We start from the raw sequence: 12,469 nt of genomic DNA, 5'->3' as shown, positions 1-12,469 counted from the left end.
CAACAAAATACAACGTCAAACTCACTTTAGTCTATATATAAAACATAGAACTTTTATTAACAAAACAAAACAAATAAAAATACACCATGCTATAGGGCAGGCTATGCCTAATATAAAATAACAAATAACTTACATAAACTTTAAATAGGTATACAAAACTGGAAATAGGCTAAGTAAACATAATATATAACCAAATAAGTTTATTAGCAAAACGAGTAAGAAAGCTTGGAGGCACGGCATACACCTTGATAATAAATGATAAATGACACCGTTTAAATAAAGTAAAAATCAGCAAATAATGTGGAACCAATTAAATGAGTGTTTAAAAATTAAAAAAACTTCCAAAATCACCTTAGATAAACGGCAAAAGTCAACAGTCGCACGCTGCATTGAGCAGCCGCGTTCAGTTTTTAATTGTAGTGTCTGTTCTTTTACTGAACTAAATGATTTTCATTACTATAAAAAAATCGAAATGACGGTGGGGGTCGGTGCCGCGGTGGGCAAGTGACGTAACCGGTGTGGCGGCTTAACACCGGTATAACCGTTAGCACCGTCTATCGTGGCAAGCCTAATTTTAAATAGGAAATACGTTGAGACTGGGCAGTTCATAAGGTCTTTCAGTTGCTATTTAAAGGATTAGTTCAGAATAAACATTTCAATTATGTACTCACCCCCATGTCATCCGAGATGTTCATGTCTTTCTTTCTTCAGTCGAAAAGAAATGAAGTTTTTTGAGGAAAACATTCCAGGATTTTTCTCCATATAGTGGACTTCAGTGGGAGCCAATGGGTTGAAGGTCCAAATTGCAGTTTCGATGTTGCTATTTAAAGGATTAGTTCAGAATAAACATTTCAATTATGTACTCACCCCCATGTCATCCGAGATGTTCATGTCTTTCTTTCTTCAGTTGCAAAGAAATTAAGGTTTTTGAAGAAAACATTCCAGGATTTTTCTCCATATAACGATAATGGACTTAAAATTGCAGTTTCAATGCAGCTTCAAAGGGCTCTACATGATCCCAGCTGAGGAATAAGGGTCCTATGTAGTGAAAAGATCGGTCATTTTCTAAAAAAAATAAAAATTTATATACCTTTCAACCACAAATGCTCGTCTTGCACTAGCTCGACCTCACGCATTATGTAGTCACGTTGGAAAGGTCATGCGTGATGTAGGCAGAAATATGTACAAAGGAATGTACAAAGAAAGTCAAATACCCTTTACGAAAAAACGTAAAACAACGATCTCGGATGATTTTGAAGTTGGAGGAGAAAATAAGATGGAGTTTTTCGCCCTACCCTACCTTTTTGAACCGGAGTACACAGATGAAGAACTAATGCGAGACCTTTTCGATGTGATTACGTAATGTGTGAAGTCACACATACGCATCGCAGAGCTAGTGCAAGACGAGCATTTGTGGTTAAAAAGTATATACATTTTTTATTTTTTTTAATTTTTGTTTTAGAACATGACTGATCGTTTCGCTACATAAGACCTATTCCTCTGCTGGGACCGTGTAGAGCCTTTTAAAGCTGCATTGAAACTGCAATTTGGACCTTCAACTCATTGGCTCCCACTGAAGTCCACTATATGGAGAAAAATCCTGGAATATTTTCCTCAAAAAACTTCTTTTTTTTTTTTACCTGAAGAAAGACATAAACACCTTGGATGACATGGGGGTGACATCCTTTAATGACATCCTTTAAATTGTTGGAACGAAAATGACATTGTTTTGTTTCCTCTCGCTCAGGTCCAGCATTACGGGTCTTTCCACAAGGAGTGGAACGGCAACTACCGGCAGCCGTGCCGGCCACAGGCCTTCATCCCGCCCACAGTGCACGGCCCCACCTTCCCGCTTCCCCATGGCAGCCCCACACACTCGGCCGGTCACCTGCCACCTCCCGCCCTCCTCTCCTATCCGCCTTCCGTGCCCGTGGCCCACCTCTTGCCTTCGCCGTGCCCACCGCCGGCCCCTCGGCCCATCTTGCAGCCCGCCTACAGCCTGGTGCACCACCAGGGCATCAGCGTGGGCATCAACCACAGGCTGCTGCCCTCCCCCACCCTGCTCCCGCAGGGCCAGTTCAAAGCCCTCTTTCCCCCGCACTCCTATGTGGCGTCACCCGTCTACGCAGGCTTCCCCCTCAGCCCCAGCAAACTCAGTCAGTACCCATACATCTGAGCTGGAGCCCGCGGCAGCCGCGCACACGCAGCCGGCACTGAGCCGCCACGTTTCTTTTCTTATGAAGTTTGACAACAGTGATGATGATGATGCAAATCGAGCTTTATAGATATCATGGAGAATAAAACAAACGAATGCGTGAGTGAGCGAGTGGACACAAAACAAAAACTCACTTTTAATGTGTTTTTGCACATTTGATACAACAAAATCCCTAGTCGTGAGACCCTCGGCGGAGGGATCCCCTATGCTATTTTTTCGATATTGCCTTCTGACGTGCGTATTGGACTCTCGTTCAAGCCATCGCTGTCTCCAGTGTGCGTGCGAGTCCCCCTTGTGGAGACCTGGTGTTACCTGTCCGTATTTTCCCGTAGCTCCTCAGTGTTAAGTCTCCTTTAGACCTGGTGTTGAAAAGGTTCTGTCACGCTGCATGTCTCTGCATGGGTAAAAACCAATGTTGGACTTCAAAAAAAAAGGGGGGCGGGGGGCTGCAAACCGTCGCTTTTCGCCCTCTGTGTAGGTGTTGTATGACTTGCTGCATTGAATCCATTGGGGTTCAATAAACAGTGCCTTAAAATACATTTGTTGCAAGTTACCCCGAGTCCCACATGCAGTCACGCGTGTACCAGACTGCAGCACTTGAAAAACCTTCAATTGTTCTTTGTGATTTTTACATTAGGGCTGTTTCATACCGTAGATATTTGTTTTTTCGTGCTTGGTGCATTAGCGCGTTCGTTGGCTTACATAATCTATACATCGGTGTCGTTTCTACTTATTTAATTCATCTCTTGGGGTCGCGACGGGAGTTTTTGTTCGGAAAGACGATTGGGTGTCGATCCAAACACGGCCTAACGGGTCTCATGTCAATAAAATCTCGCTATTCACGCCAAGATTAGGCTCATGATTTGCCCTTTAGAACAGGCGAAATGTTTTGTTTGACGCCTTAGATGATTTGCGCATTATTCGGAAGCGAAACAGTCCTTTACGCGTGGTATTTACAGATGGATGTATTGCGCTGAGTGGTAGCAGAGTTTGATTCTTCGAGGATAACGTGCTTCGCCGTAGCAGAGGCCGATGAACTATGTATAGAAACGTTTGAGTACTTTCATATTTGATAATCTGTTTCTAATCTAATAGTATTTACACTGTTTAATGAAACTGCAATACAATCCATAGTTTTCGGGGTGTGTTTTTCGTTTTCTTTCCATCGATTCTGTTATTTTTAGAGTTAGAAGTGTTATCGGTGTTGGATTTGTATCAGCAGATAGCTCTTTGATGATATTGTATGGTTTCATGTTTGCTTTGTGCAGAATTATTCAGTATTGAGTATCCAACTGTAAAGTCTGTCATTGCTGGAGTATTCAGTGCTTTATAAGACGAGAGTTGATCGTGTGCAATTTTCTTCATAGATGCATGTGACAAGATTGGATTTTGTATTCCCTCTCTCACCATTTAATTGCTTTTTTGACGCTGGCTGTTTTGATTTCAAACATTCCATCAGGGAGAAATGGCTTTTTTCTGTGTGAATTTTTTTTTAATTATTATTATTAGATTTGAGTTTTTCCATTATAGGTGCATCCTTTCATTATGCTTTCGCTACACCAAAGACAGTAATTCATTTCTTAAGCAGAGTAGCTACTGTTTTAGCGTAGACCTCGAACGTAGTGTAGCTGAGGCCGTATTTAACAGAAAAATCGATGTAAAAATGTTGAGGTTGAGGTTTAGCTTTTTCGGGCAAGTTATGACTTTGTTTCATTTATTCTTGAATGTATCATAGATAAGCTGCTATATACTGATTGCCACTTCATAATAGCTGTGAAATTAGATGATTAACTTTGTTCTTAGCCTTCTTATTTTTATATGTCTAATGACCTTGAAATAGAAGTGAGATGATTTTTTTTCCCCGTTTTTGTTTGTTTTTGGGTTTTACCGTACTGACTGGCATCAGAAGCATTTTAATGCCTCTCTTTGTTTTGCTTTCTTTTTTTGAAGTGTCATTGTAACTACTGTATTGCAAGTAATGGAGATTTTTGGGTTTTTGTGTGCGTGGGTTTGTGTTCTTTTACGTTTAGTTTGCATCAGTGTTTTATCTGTTGTTATCTTGGGGCTAATCTAACGTATTAGATGCATATTGGTGTATATCTATCTTAGTACGTATATTTGCATTTTGTTAAAGCATAGCTTGCAGGATAGATTTAACTTTTTGTTTTAAGTATCAATATAAATTCTATATTCAACGACCCATTTCAGACTATTAATTTCAGTAATGCTATTAGCACTTGATACTTTTGATAAGCTAGCCAAAATTTCGGGTTTGGGCAAAAGTCTCATTTGGGCTTCTCATCTCAGTAACTACAGTGCTTAAAATTGTTGTTTTTGTTTAAATTCCCCCCTTATTATTGTAATTGTACATGAAATACACACATGAAATTGTATCAGGTATATTAATGTGTTTAGAAATGAAAAAAAAAACGATACAAAATACACGTTTTGCTTGTTTCAAAAAGCGGACTGTTCTGAATTACTAGGGCATCCGTTCTCATTTTGTGAGCGATTATTATATGGGTGTGTTCGTTCTCGCACCGGTCCCTGCTCTTTAAAGCGAGCAACACTGCGTTTAGTGCCTTTGAAATGTGCTTCAGACCTTTATATCCCTTTTACAAACACTGCCTGCCAGCCTCTTCCTCTCTTTCATGCTCCCTCGGACGGCGTGACCGAGGAGTGAAAGCATAACTGCAGTGTTTGATAGATGTTGATAACCTGATAACCAATAGCGAGTGTAGCTTGATAGTCATGCAATGCAGTAAACACCTTTAAGGTAGAAAAATGGAAGTTTGTTTCTCAAAATTGTGGAAAGGAAATCCAATCATGCTTGATTCATCTATATTTTTATGACCAACGACAAAAACAATAATGAAATTATATCAGGGATTGTTATGATTATTGTTATGCTGACTAAACACCCAAGACACGGTTTTCTCGTATTTGGGGAGCTATACATGATACACTGTGAATGTAAACCACCATTTGTCAAGTAGAATGAACATTGCCCTTTGTTATCAGAGTTTATTGCTTTAGTGGAGCCGACTTCATGAAGATGCAGTCCAAAAAGTGGTGTGGTTTTTCACATTATGTCCCTATAATTTATATTTAGCATGTAGCACTAGAGACGAGTACTAAATTGCTACTCATGCGCACATTATATTAATTCACTGCATTAATTCACTGCTAGTAAACATTTCAGAGATGTTTTCATTCTAACAAGGTCTACCAAACCCAACCTAATGAGAGAGAATCTTAGCACAATTGCTAAGGACTGAGGGATCTGCAAACTAAAGTTGTCTTTGAATGTCTTCAAATGTCTTTGAAACTCCCAAACCAAACAGATTTGATTTTAGTTTTCTTTGATTCATGTTTTTCTTTTAGACATTCTTGTACAGTTAATTCAGGGTCCTTGTATTTGTCATATGTGCTACTGTGTAACACTTGCCGTAAGATTGGGGTTGGATTGCTTTAGGTCTATTTTTAACTCTTCTGCCGATTATATTTTAGTAAAAGTTAAATCTCACTGCAAGTTATCGGTAATATTTAGACTTAAGAGGTTTACTAAATCTGAGCTGTTACTGTTTTCATATTTGTACTTTTTTTTTTTTGTGGCTTTCTGATTGCTTTTGATTTCTATGCTACATTAGTTTGCCATGTAGCCACTGCACTGTGCAATATTCACTATATGAGGACTGGGAAACCTTTTTTTGTTTTTGTTTTTCCTTTTTTTTTTTTTTTTGGATGTAATGTCTCTTAAAGTTTGGGGTCGTATTTCTCTCTAGTTCTCAGTGATTTATATGTGACCAAGCCTTATGTACTTTATCACAAAAAGCGGGTTTTCCTGGTGACTATTGGTGAGTGTCAAATTTAAAAAAAATTATGGTGTATTGTAAAAATTCACTTTTAATTAAAATGTATATTGCTGCGGGCACACATTGATTGTCTTTTTTTTTTTTTAACTTATTTGAGAACATTTTCAAACTTGATGGATATTTGTTTCAAGATATGTTAATTTCAATTCTTATCACAGAGAATACAAGGGTTTTATTTTGTGCACATTGTATGTATTTTGTCGTCTATTACATTAGATTTTTTTTGTTATGATTCTATTTAAAATTAAAGCACAAATAATGTGGTATTAGAAGACCGTACTTGACAAATGACCAAAATTGACCAAAAAAACAAAACGAACTGGACTTGAGTTGAAATTGACGAAATTGCGCCATCATGTGTATGGAATCCAAATCTTTATGCCGTCTGATATTGGTGCTTCCGGTTATGTAATAGACACTTACCATATGAGCACACAAGGACATTTATTCTGCTAAAACCTCTCTAATAATTTGATATTTATTTGAAAATCACTTGATTTAAGGAGCAGTTTCATGCTGCAGTTCCACTCAATTTATGGTTTACTTTTATATTTATAGCATTTTAACTGCACTATTTAACTATATATAATGAGAAACCACTGAACATTGGTAATTTTAGGATGGTATCAACATTAAATTGTCCCATAAACACACCTTGCGGCTAAATTCACTTTGAAACTCGTTATTTGAAGGTATAGCAACATAAAAGATTACATTATGATTACTTCAGTTTAACTTCAGATTAGCCACACGATTTTTAATAAACCAATTTCTGGCATAACAAAAAGTGTAATAAAATGTGTACATCATAATAACAGGCTGTATGGTGTCGAGGGACAGATCCAGGTTTTCATTGGTGTATAGATGCGCACCAGTCATCCTCATGCAAACCCAGCAGAGGTCGTCTTCCTCTCGTGCATCAGTCCTCATCATCACCAGTTCGCCTGCATACGCTGGCTTGGAGACGCGATATTTTTTCCCAATCAAAAGCAGCCGGTTTTCCGTCGCAGCATCATTGATATAATAGCGGGATTCTAGGATTGACGCTGCTGGATTCCTATGCTGAAGATGCATTTGATGAAGCGCGCTAGACAACCTGGTCATGTAACGCGCGCGTGATTGATGTGGTGGTCACGGATGCTTCTGAATGCGCTTTGCAGACGTCTCGCCTTTAAAGCTTCAATGCTGACATAGAGCAGAAAAACAGTGGAGAGAAGACCTCAGTTTAAGGAACTGGAAAGGATAGATCAAATGTCTTTTTCGGGACCTTTCGGCCTATTGCTGAATTTATCTCTAGCCAGATGGCCCCAAGAAATACGCGTAACAATTTCTACATTTTGGGCTCCGGTAGCGGGAATGGCAACGCTGGAACCCAAGGCATGTCGGAATGGATAGGCTTGTCCTTGAGCCGAAAATGTGTTGACTTGAACGGAGTGTGGACCAGGTGTCTGATATCTGTTGGAATTACATTGCTTCTGGTTCCGTCCATATTTGCCATAGACGGTGAGATATATATATATTTTGGGTTATTTTGTTGACAACCTGTTTGAGTGTCCAGGTTCCAAACCTTTCCAAAAAAAAAAAGGGTTCTTATGTTTAATTTCTGAAACTACGTTTGAATTTGAATTTGAAAAAAATCGAATCATTTCAGTTAAACTATATTGTTTGGAGATTCTAATTGTTAAACGCAATGCGGAATATAAACTGGCCCTCTTATGAATACGTTCTTTTAATGAATCATCTAGATTAAAGACCGTATAATGTGTTTAGATATTAACCGCTTGTGTGTTTGCTTTGTCTACTATATGTTTCGTTCCCTGTGGCTGTTTGCGAGCAAAACAGCAGAACCTCTCAGACAAAAACAAGATGCAAGTAACGTTAGCCCTCACTTGTGTATAAACGGCATTCGGTGCTGCAGTGCTGGGCGCTCTGTGTTCGCTGCTCGGATATATTTTTATTATTCATTTTCAGTTCTTGCTGATTTTGCGCACTCGCAAAAAATCACCAAGTGGCGGAGGTGAAGGAATTTGGAGGATTTGATTGATCTCAGTGACTCGAATCCTTTGAATGAACAAAATCCATTCATTTTCGGTTATATCGATTCGCTATGTGAACAACTGATTCGCAAATAAATAAATAATCACCAGTCTATTCCCGGTTCGGTAAAATCGCTCACAAAACAATATAGGATATTTTGTTCATCCACTTACCATTGATATGATTGACAAACTAAGTTTTGTTCATTCAATTACTAATTAACGAACGAGATGGCGTATTCGTTCAGTAGGGCCAACCAATGAAATACTCCTTTACAGCCCGAACTCGAATTCTATTGGCTCCACCTATTGTCAGTCTTCGAGTCCTGCAGGAAAAAAAGTCGCTCGTGGTAAAGGGAGAAATGTCAGACTGAACACATTTCATTACACCAAATACACAAAATAATGTTATTTTTAGCAGCATCATATGACCCCTTTAACAGTGGTTGTTTGGTCTGAATTTGAGTTATGTTCTACCTCCCTTTTCACATTAGTTTTAATTTCTTGGTCTAAACCACTAAGCGCGAATATCAGCGTAAGTACCACAGTGAGTACTAGCGAGGGATACTTTAAAGGGATAGTTCACCCAAAAATGAAAATTATATAATTAATTGCTCACCCTCATGTCGTTCCAAACCCGTAAAACCTTTGTCCATCCTCAGAACACAAATTAAGATATTCTTGATGAAATCCGAGAGCTTTCTGACCCTGCATAGACAGCAAGGGTACTACCACGGTCAAGGCACAAAAAAACGTAGTAAGAACATCGTTAAAATAGTCCATGTGACATCCGTGGTTCAACACTAATTTTGATAATCTACGAGAATACTTTTTGTGTGCAAAGAAAACAAATATAACGACTTTATTCAACAATTCGCCTCCTCCGCTTCACCCCGGTGCCATTTTGGAGAGTATCACGATGCATGGGCATGCTATGATCTAAATGTAAACAACGTATGCGTGTGGTGCTGTTGACACAGAACATGCATGTGCTGCGCTGTTTACGTTCAGATCAAAGCACGTGCATATGTTGTTTAACAATGTTCTTACTACGTTTCTGGGCCTTGAATGTGGTAGTAGCCTTGCTGTCTATGGAGGGTCTGAGAGCTCTCGGATTTCATCAAAAATATCTTAATTTGTGTTCCGAAGATGAACGAAGGTCTTACGGGTTTGGAACGACATGAGGGTGCAGTTCTGGAAAAGAAAAGAAAAACGCAGTCACTTCCATGATTTAGAACGGATTGCTTTCATATTCTATGCAAAGCGTACCTAAGACACGTTCACACCAATGACAGAATGTCAAACGGACTCAGTTTGACAGCAAAACCACTAGTGCACCATGTGAACAAAGAATGTGTATGAAAATACACTAGAACAATTCGTTCAGTTAAATTATTTATTCAACTACAAAAATGGTTTGGTTCAGAAAGCAACTGCAATTACAGTTTACTGCTGTAATTCTTTTTGAAAGCCAAGACAAGCCAAGATTTAAATTCAAAATTATTATTTTTGAACCATAAACCAACTTTCTCACAATCTTCCAGGAACCAAGAAGTGTTAACTGTGTCAAAAATACATAAGAAGATTCATATCCACAGTTCTAACACATCATAAATCTAAGTCTTTTATATTTTTATTCTTTAAAAAAATGTATTTTAGACACTATACTTTGTGTTAAATAACATAGTCACTAGACTCTAATGCTGCTGTGTGGGTGTTTCCAACATAAGGGCTGAACGAGTCATGGCAAATTTGACGTCTTTCTCTCTTTTGACCACCATAATGTCTCTCTATATTTTTTCCCCTCTTTAGAAAAGTCATAGAAGCGCTGTTGAGCATTTTGTCTTTTTTACCGGATAAAATAAGAACACAAAAAGTATATTTTTTATGGTTTCCATTCACAATTATAAACGTTTACCCAATAAGACGACTTTCCCTTCTCAGAACCCTGGAAGTGTTAAAAGCATCCATTTACCAAACAAGTGAATACATGGCCATGAAATATTTGAGCTATTGAATTATTTTATTATCTTGTAGAAACTGCGGAGAGACAGAACATCAGCACAGCCAGTAGAAAACATTGGTTTTCCTGATAAGCGGTCAGTTATACAGTGTTATACTTGACAATAGTATAACAACATGGGGAAGTCGTACCATGTATGTGACAAATAAAAATCTTGAATCTTGAATAGTAATTTATGCATTAATAGAACAATGCAACTACTGTAACCAATCAAAAGCAAGTATTCTAAAGAGCTGTGTAATAATAAGATGCAATTGATTTTCAGTCTACGTCAGTGACAGTATAGCAAAGTAAGTCCATGTTGTTGGCCGTTTGCTGACATATCAATTGTTGTATCTATTCCTAATATCCTTGACCTTTGACCCCATCCCCATTCCTCCTCAAAAGGATACTCAAGTATAGACATTTCTAGTGGTACATTAATACGGCACTTCCAACCCCATTCACTTCTCTACTAATGAAAAGCGTTGCAATATATCAGTAGCCTTTGCCTGAGGACCAGAAGAGCATTTAACCAAAAAATGATTTAATTTGTGCATGAGGACCAGAAGAGCATTTAACCAAAAAATTATTTAATTTGTGCAAACAAGTTCAGCGTTGATTATGTGAACTAACTCCAGGCATGACGTCCCTTTCTCGAAACAGCACAGTATCAAAAAGGCAGATTAGATTTTCTAATGCTAGAATTACAAGATAAATACATTTCTAAAGCTAGAATTACACCAGATTAGTTTCATTCGGGCACGCAGACATGCATGGGTCTGGACCATAGGCTTAATACACAGAGGTAAAGAGCCTATGCCTTTTCATTCATAAAACCACCATTGTCCTTTTGGCTTTGAGCTGGGTCTATGGCGTATGGCCAGACACACTTGTGGCTTGCTGAGGATGAGGCATCTCTCCTCAATGCCCCTACAGTGATGCTCCTGCTAGTCAACAGGAGCCTGCTGTGCTATGTTGCCATGGGAACTGTTCTACTTTTTTTTTTACCGGAGTGGAAAGAGTGAGTGTATTACCAGAATGACAGTGATGAACTGCTCCGCTTGATTTTCAAAGGCCTTTTTATGGCCTCAGACCTGCAGTGACTGGGTTCAGCAATTAGTTGAACAGAACTAAACTGGATCCATGCTTTAATTGACTATTTTGTGGGGATGTTTTGTCACCTGTCAGTTGAAAGGTTGTGTGTAACGGGGTACCAAAGCCAAGTTTTAATGGAGTAGGCATAGTGTTTTTCCCCTGTGGTGTGGGTATAATTATTATAGCAGGTCTCTCGGTGCTTCTTAAGAAATCTGTGGTGCTTTTATTCGATAACGCACATTTGAAAACACAGACCAGTCAATCTGATTCTCTCAAAATGTTTGAAGCATCACTGCAAAACCCATCTGTTCACCCTCAAGAGGAGAACTGCATTTAAAAAAAAAAAAAGCATGCAATGACAACAGCGGGAGTCTTTGATTCATGTACTGTTCAAATGACTGAGAACAAAGGGAGAGCTCTTTACATTGTTAATACTGCCATTAATATGATTTGAAACATAAAAGACTTTAGGTATTAAAAAAGTATGACATTGCTGTGAAATATTGATATGCTTAAAGACAAGGTTGGCACAATATTATTACGTATCAACTAGGCCTGTCAATCGATTATAAAATGTAATCAGATTAATTACATTATATGCTAAATAATTAATTAAAAGGTATTGCATATTAATAGTTGCAGAGAAAATCATATGAAGATAGTTTCAAGACTGTACATTATTGTCATAGAGGAGTAAAACATTAAATTGACAGTACCAAAAATGGCTTTAGAAATGCATTTTTTTCTAACTAAGGCTGTAATAATCTACAGTATGAAGAATGTATGTTAAGCTATTTGGATTTAATAATAAGTATGATACTATTAATAATAATTCAAATAATAATGTTTTAATTAATTATGATTAATAATATAAACCACTATTAATAAGCAAATAATATAAATAATAATTAATAATTCTAACAACCCCTGAAGTTTAATGCTATAAATAGTCATTGATCAAAATAATGTAAAAAAATATAAAAAATAAGTAATAATTAAAAAATAATAATAAATCATATTCTAAACACACAGCATTTTTCAATGGCTAAGGCTGTAAATATCTACAAAATTATGGAAAGTGTAATTTAAGCTGTTTGGGATTTAATTGTAGATGTTTAATACAATGAATAATAATTATTTAAATTATTAACAACAGTAATAGAAATACTAACAATAATAATAATATTCTTTTTATTCATATAGATCTTTATTAATTAATAAATAATATAATAACAATTCATTA

The 12,469-nt window shown here is 37.5% G+C and overlaps 2 protein-coding genes across 5 annotated transcripts in view; both read left to right on the top strand.

The window, feature by feature from the left end:
- hipk3a (homeodomain interacting protein kinase 3a) overlaps positions 1 to 5,914 on the top strand; it is a 71,868-nt gene extending 65,954 nt beyond the window's left edge. Inside the window, exon 16 of the mRNA XM_016483726.1 lies at positions 1,748 to 5,914. Coding sequence (XP_016339212.1) covers positions 1,748 to 2,176 — 429 coding nt within the window. The 3' untranslated portion in view covers positions 2,177 to 5,914. The remainder of the gene's footprint in view (positions 1 to 1,747) is intronic.
- Positions 5,915 to 6,580: 666 nt separating this feature from the next.
- Positions 6,581 to 12,469, top strand: part of kiaa1549la (KIAA1549-like a) — a 55,083-nt gene continuing 49,194 nt past the window's right edge. For all 4 annotated transcript variants that reach the window (XM_016483723.1, XM_016483721.1, XM_016483722.1 and 1 more), the window contains exon 1: positions 6,581 to 7,593. In XM_016483723.1, coding sequence (XP_016339209.1) covers positions 7,392 to 7,593 — 202 coding nt within the window. In that variant the 5' untranslated portion in view covers positions 6,581 to 7,391. The remainder of the gene's footprint in view (positions 7,594 to 12,469) is intronic.

The sequence above is a fragment of the Sinocyclocheilus anshuiensis genome, unplaced genomic scaffold (genome assembly GCF_001515605.1).
Source record: "Sinocyclocheilus anshuiensis isolate Anshui unplaced genomic scaffold, SAMN03320099.WGS_v1.1 scaffold1102, whole genome shotgun sequence".
In the NCBI taxonomy this organism is placed as follows: domain Eukaryota; kingdom Metazoa; phylum Chordata; class Actinopteri; order Cypriniformes; family Cyprinidae; genus Sinocyclocheilus; species Sinocyclocheilus anshuiensis.
This window is presented reverse-complemented; position numbering and strand designations above follow the sequence as displayed.